This window comes from Monoraphidium neglectum, assembly GCF_000611645.1.
Source record: "Monoraphidium neglectum strain SAG 48.87 unplaced genomic scaffold scaffold02102, whole genome shotgun sequence".
In the NCBI taxonomy this organism is placed as follows: domain Eukaryota; kingdom Viridiplantae; phylum Chlorophyta; class Chlorophyceae; order Sphaeropleales; family Selenastraceae; genus Monoraphidium; species Monoraphidium neglectum.
In genome coordinates this window covers 1,589-8,023 of record NW_014011526.1, presented here as the reverse complement: position 1 = coordinate 8,023, position 6,435 = coordinate 1,589, and the positions used below count along the sequence as shown (strand labels likewise).

At 62.6% G+C, this 6,435-nt stretch overlaps 2 protein-coding genes across 2 annotated transcripts; both read left to right on the top strand.

Annotated features, from left to right (window-relative positions):
* Positions 1 to 229: 229 nt before the first annotated feature.
* Positions 230 to 5,121, top strand: MNEG_9891 (hypothetical protein; the record flags this gene model as incomplete). The annotated part of the gene is made up of 15 exons (XM_014041638.1): positions 230 to 445; positions 879 to 955; positions 1,065 to 1,151; positions 1,520 to 1,634; positions 1,779 to 1,924; positions 2,192 to 2,346; positions 2,493 to 2,617; positions 2,802 to 2,925; positions 3,041 to 3,141; positions 3,261 to 3,398; positions 3,537 to 3,797; positions 3,965 to 4,190; positions 4,393 to 4,481; positions 4,716 to 4,833; positions 5,012 to 5,121. 15 exons carry the CDS (start codon positions 230 to 232, stop codon positions 5,119 to 5,121), a joined length of 2,088 nt encoding a protein of 695 aa, XP_013897092.1.
* Positions 5,122 to 5,529: 408 nt separating this feature from the next.
* Positions 5,530 to 6,125, top strand: MNEG_9890 (40S ribosomal protein S27-1; the record flags this gene model as incomplete). The annotated part of the gene is made up of 4 exons (XM_014041637.1): positions 5,530 to 5,532; positions 5,627 to 5,728; positions 5,861 to 5,889; positions 6,002 to 6,125. The coding sequence occupies 4 exons, from the start codon at positions 5,530 to 5,532 to the stop codon at positions 6,123 to 6,125; spliced, it is 258 nt and encodes an 85-aa protein (XP_013897091.1).
* Between the last annotated feature and the right edge of the window lie 310 nt (positions 6,126 to 6,435).

Genomic DNA, 6,435 nt, shown 5'->3' with positions numbered 1-6,435 from the left:
AGCCGTTTTCAATACAGCGCCCAAGGCGAGGCAGCACGACACTCAGTGTGTCCCACCCAGTGTTCGCCACTGTCGGCTGGGACAAGCGCGAGAGGCGTAGCACCACTCTCTCATCCACCTATGGAGGCTGTAGCGCGTCCAGTTGAGCCAAGCCTAGTTTACGAGGCTCCCACCCCCCTGCCGCTGTACGCCCCATGGACAGTTCCGCTTCAACGTGCGCGAGGTAGAGATGGGCACGCGCCGGCCGCTGATAGTGCAGATGGTCCACGACCCCGCGGCGCTGCAGCCACGCTGCCGCCTGCAGGACGAGGGCTCGGAGGAGTTTGGGGCGCCGCTGCCAGAGTCCGCGATCGCGGACGCGATTGTCAAGCGCACGCAGGACCACCTGCGAGAGCTGGGCGGCGCCTCTGTGTCTGGCAAGCCCATCGTCATGCGTGCAGAGTGGGTCAGGGCCTGCCGCCGCGCAGCCGCCCTGTCAGGCGGGCAATGCAAGCACTTATGGCGGCAGGGGCCGGGCAGTGCCCCAGCGGCAAGGCGATTGCGTGGAAACAGGTTGATTATGCATCCGGGATCCAAGAGCTTTGCATTGTGCTGCGCAGCTTTCAGTTGTGCGTCCTGCAGCACCCCGCCCCGCTCACCTGCCCTGCACAGGTACGCCTACTGCGCCAACTTGACCATCATCGACACCCCGGGTTTCATTTTGAAGGTCGTCCGGGGTGTTTCTGACATGCCTCCGGCGCTGTGATGGCAGGGTTGAGTGTGTTGAATGCCAATGTGACGATGGCAGCAGTCATCCCCGGCTTTCCAATTGTTGCTGCGTGCAAGTTGTGGCTCCACTCAACCCCATATTACCAACACGGCCCGGCTGTATTCCTCAGGCCCGCAACGGCGAGGCAGACTCAACCCCTGACGACATCATGCGCATGGTGCGGGAGCAGGCGGCGCCTGCGCACAGGTGCGAGGTGCTGCTGCATTGGCAGCCGCACGCAGCCAGCAAGGGCGGTTGGGTTCCCTTTCCACCTCCACCATCCCTGATCGTGTGCCCCAATGCTCCCCTCTCGAAGGCTGATCCTCTTCCTTCAGCAATCGTCAGTGGAGTGGGCAAGCTCCCTCTGGCTGCACGTGGTTCAGGAGGTGGATCCCACATTCAGGTTCGTGCAGCACAAGCGCGTCGACGTGCTTGGATTTGCTTGTCAGGTGAAGGGCAGGGTTTAAGGATTCTGTGCTGCCTTGCGGCAACGACGTCCGAATAGTCCCAACCTCAACCCTCTCATGTCTGACCCACCTTTGCGTCCACGCACCCTTGTTCACCTCGCAGCCGCACTGTCATGGTGGCAAGGTGCGGCGAGGGGGCGAGATCTTTCTTGTGCTTTTTGGTATTCATCTCGAAGCCCTGCCCCCCACACCCCCCGTGGGTTTCCAGCGAGTCCTCAACATGTGCTTTGTTGCAGCTATGTGGTATAAAAGCACATGCTATTGGGCAACATCAACCAACCCACCTTTCCTCGCCACCTTCCAGCAAGTTTGACAACCGGCTCAAGGAGTTTGCGGAGCGCTGGGAGGTGGACCGCTACCTGGCCGCCACGGGCTACCTGCCGCCCAGTGTCAAGCCTTTCTTTGTGGCGCTGCCGAAGGTGAAGGCAGAGGGGGACGTCGCCCAGGGCCTCCTGCCGCCAGCAGGGGTGCCGGGTCGTGGCGGCCAGCGCTGTGTGCGGTGCAAGGCGCGCCAGAGTCTGTTGGCACACCTGGAATCTTGCAACACTTGCTCATTGCCGCAGGACCGCCAGCTGCAGGGCAGTGCCGAGTGGCGCCGCCAGATGGCAGACGTGGACAGGGCAGTGTTTTCACACCTGCGGGACGGCGTCAAGGGCGGCTTTGACGAGGACCACTTCGGTTCGCGCATAGGGTTTGGCAACCTGAAGAGGTGCGCTGCACCCTTGGCATTCGGACATGCCGGCAGGCGGGAGATCGCTCGCAATCGCTGAGGGAACCTCTCAACATGGATCGCAGGCCGAGGCGCGCTCAACACACGCACATACCCTCATGCGCGCGTGCACGTGTGCACGTATGCACACACATATGCATGCATGCATGCATGCATGCGCACAACAGTACGCACGCACACGCACACACGCATGCATGCATGCGCATTTGGTGTGCATCACCATTGTCACCCCAACCTCTCTGACAGGTTTCTGGAGGAGGAGCTCGCTCGCCGCTACCGCGAGGCGGCGCCCGCCACGCTGGCGCTGCTGCAGGAGCGCTGCGAGGCTGTCGCCAAGGAGCTTATCGCGCTGGAGGCGCGCATACAGTCCTGTTCCGACGTCGCGTCGCTGCGGCGCGCGGGTGCGGGGCCCGCCTTGATACGCGGGTTCTTCCTGCTGCTGCCGGCATGGGGATTAGCATGTTTGATGGTTGTAGCAGGGCATAATCAAATGAGAACTCTGAACCCAACTGCCTGACTCAGACCCTCCCATCACCTGACGTTGCAGGCATGGCGTACGCTGCAAGCATGGCGGCCCACGTTCAGGCGATCTTGCAGGGCAGCAGCGACCCGGACCCATCTCAGCATGGCATGAGCAGCGAGGACGAGCGGGCGCGCTGCAACATGCCGCAGGTGAGGATGGCGGGGCAGGGATGGAGCAGCAGCATGGGCCCCCTTGACTTAACTTGAAGGGAGGGAGAGAGGATGACATGTGTCAAACAACCATATGCCTGCTTTTCTTGCTGACATGGCCCAGCTCGCTGCCACTTACATTCCTGCTGGTCTCGTCTTCCTTGCTGGGCACACCAACACGCAGTGGCCAGGGGTGACCGAGGCCGTGCGGCCGCCCAACGCGGGGCTCAGGCTCTTTGGCGGCGCAGCCTTTGAGAGGTGCCTGAACGAGTTCCAGGAGGCGGCGAACGCACTGCGCTTCCCATCAGGTAAGGTGTGAGCTGATTGTGGGGTTGTGTTGGTGCACACGCGCCTACTATTCTCATATGATTGCACCTTGAGCTCGCGCGTGCACCCACCCCTCCCAATGCCATGCACCTGCAGCGTCCGTGGCGCGCGACCGCATCGCCAACGTCCTGCTTGCGCGCAAGGGCCGCGACAACCTGGGCGGCGCCACGCGTGCGGCCGAGGACATCGCGCGACAGGTGAGGCGCAGCTTGTCGCACCACAAATACATGGCTATTGTCACCGCAACACCAGCAGCCTGGGGTTGTTGTCAAGGGGAGCATACTTGCGAGTCACTCCCACCTCTGCGCACACGCAGGCGGCGAGGGAGCTGCTGTCACCGCTTCTGGACGCCGCGTGCGCGCGCCTGGCATTCGTGCTGCGGCGCACCGTGGATGCTGCTGCGGAGCGCGCCAGCCGCAGCGGCGCCGGCCGCGAGCTGCTGCAGCCATACACGGTGTGTGGCTGCCGCGCCTCGCACTGCCTGCCTCCCGCAAGCCGCAATGGCATGCAGTTGTAAATCTTGCATGCATGCACAGCCCGGCTCATCCTGCTCACGTATCCATAAACGCACCTCCACCCCCCCCCCCTCCAGGCGTTTCACGCCACCCTGCGCGCCGCGCACGCATCGTTCGTGAGCCGCCTGGAGGCCAAGGCGAGGGAGCTGCTGCGCCACCACCTGGACGCTGCCACCAGCGAGTTTGCGCTCGGCCTGATGGCGGGCGCCGCGGACATCATGTGGCCGCCGGCCGCATGCGGCGGCGGGGCGCGGCTGGCGTCAGACGACGGCAGCGGCGGCTGTGGGGCCGGGCTGGAGAACCTGCCGCCAGAGGAGCAAGAGCACGACATGCTCGCGGTGAGCTGTGGAGGCAGGGTTGATCAACACGCCCATGGTGTGGCATGGCCCATTATGTGTCAGCCCAAGTGCAGGGGCTGCTGTGCTGGGTCGACCCCCGAAGCCCTCTCAACTTGGACGTGCAACTGCTCACAGCCTGCCCGCGCGCTCTGCCCCCGAACGAGCAGGCAGCCATGCTGCCGGCACGCACGCCGTTCCGGCCGTCCCAGATAGGCACCGTGCCAGAGACCCCCTCGCCTGGCGACCTCCCCGCTCAACAGGCAGCAGCGGCGGCGCACGCCGCACGCCGGAGCGGGGGCGCGGGACGGCAATTCGTCGACAACACGCCCAGCAAGGGGCGCGTCCCAAAGGCTCAGCGCGTGGAGGCCGGGATGGCGGGCGGGGTTGGCGGGGGTGAGCAGTCCGTTTCAGGGTTTGGAAGTAGGGGGCTGCATGACCTGACTCATCACTGTCAGTGGTCGCCCACGCACCAACATATCATGTGGCGCACACTGGGGCCGGGTGAATCGCTGGGCAGCAGACCTTGAAGCCTGAAATGACAGTGACGGCCTCCTGGATATGTGCGTGCGCACCGCCTGCAACTCTCCCTATGCAGGGAACTGTGCCCTGCCTAGCACATACAGCGAGGTGGTGTCATTCGCTGAGCGGCTGTTTGGTCGCATTCGCAGCAGTGTCGCTGGCCAGGTGAGCTGGGGCGCTTGCCTATGCAACTGGGCGTTTTTGCATCAGTTGCTGACATGATGGGCCCACGCATCAACCAGGCAATTTCCAGTTTTAGTGGAAGTCGGTCCTTTGTCATGGGACTCTGATTTTTGGAGTTGGTGTAGTCTGACCTCCTGTATCGGTGTTCTGTGAGGGGATTGTTTTGCGCACCCGAATTGCATTGATTTGCCAGCTCTGCCCTGCCACATACCGAAGGCGGCACCTACTACCCTCAAGGCCGCATTTTTGGAGCCCATGTGCAGCGAGCTGCCTACTGAGGTGGCGCTGGAGTTGTTTGCGAGGGCGGATGGCGACTTCATGGCCATGTTCACGGGTGGGCTTGGCGGGCACGGCGTGTGGCAGCGGATGGCACAATGCCTCGCTTGTGATGAGGTCCACAACGTATGTGGTTCAGCCATTCCGTTCCGCATTGCGAGTGACGCCTCTGATGTGCTGCTCTTTTGCCGCCCCACCCCCTGCCGGCCGGCACCCCACCCCGCCACGCGCCTCAGCCGCGGGCGCACTGGCAACGCTTCAGGCAAAGCGCGACGCTGTGCACCGGAGGGCAGAGGGCCTGCTGAAGTGCAAGACTGAGTTCCAGGAGCTCGCCAAGTGCCTTTGATGCGTGCAGGCAGCAAGGACCTCACATGGGCGCTCTGACCGCCGGCCGGCAGCGACACCTGTAGGCTGTTGTAGGGCGCCACAGCTACCAGGGACATCGAATCACCGCAACGTCGCAGCAATATTCTTGCGCAGCGCGCGAATTGCGTTGGAATACCTGCGTGATCTGTTGTGTATCGCCTGATGATCTGATGCAGAGATCGAGTTGTAAGGTCAACATGTGCTGGCTTACTGACAATGTTTTGGGGGAGAGGTTTTTTTGAAAAGAAATTACAACGCGAGCGCGAGGCTCCAGACCAAGCAGCAAGACAGTCACTGCAGGTGCACAAGAGCGAAGCGCGTCCCGCCCTTCGCTCTCTTTCCAGCCGGTAGAAAGTGAGGCAGGTTCTTGCTGCGCGCACCAGCAAACATGGTGGGTGTTGCAGCGCAGAACAGGGCGGCTGCTCCTGCATCAGCAGCAAGGCGCCCCGGCCCCGGGCGTGACGCCCGACCTCGCCTTTCTGCAGGTGCTGCACAGTGATATTGATCTGCTGAACCCGCCAGCGGAGCTGGAGAAGCAGAAGCACAAGCTCAAGCGCTTGGTGCAGTCGCCCAACTCGTTCTTTATGGTGAGCACGCGCGCAGATGGGTGTGTTGCAACTTATTTGTGACCCTGGACAGCGAGTGACGGTCTGCTGGGCGAGGGGGACGCCTGGGACCATCGTTTCACGCTTCGTCCGCCTTGTCCCCTATGCACGCAGGACGTCAAGTGCCAGGGATGCTTCAACATGTGAGTTTAAGTTGTCGCGCACCTGTGCTCGCCGGCAGAGACGCTGCACGGTAGCAAAGAAGTGGCTGGCAATCTGATGATCTGCCCTGTCTTGCTGCTTGCTGCTTCGCAGCACCACGGTGTTCTCGCACTCCCAGACTGTGGTTCTCTGCGGCAGCTGCTCCACGGTCTTGTGCACGCCTACCGGCGGCCGGGCTCGCCTGACGGAGGGTAAGCTGCTCTTCAGTGCGATGTGACAGTGTGCTTCGCACACCTGATCTGCTGAGGTGGTGCACCACACAAGCCAGCAGCTGTGCAGCGCGTACGGCCGCAGCTGGTTTGTCAGTAGCATTTGAGCAGCTCAGCTCTGTGGTGGCGGGTGCATTTGGCGATGCGAGGGGTGCGGCATCAGGCATAGCGACTGCACAACACTTGGGCAGCCCTGCATTTGTGGCGAGGCAGGCACTTGTCTGTGTATCGCCAGCATGCAGTTGTTCTTGGCAGGCAACCGCCGGTCCCTGGGAACTTGTGGAACACGCACAGCTGAGGCCAGTTGTGGGATGGCTG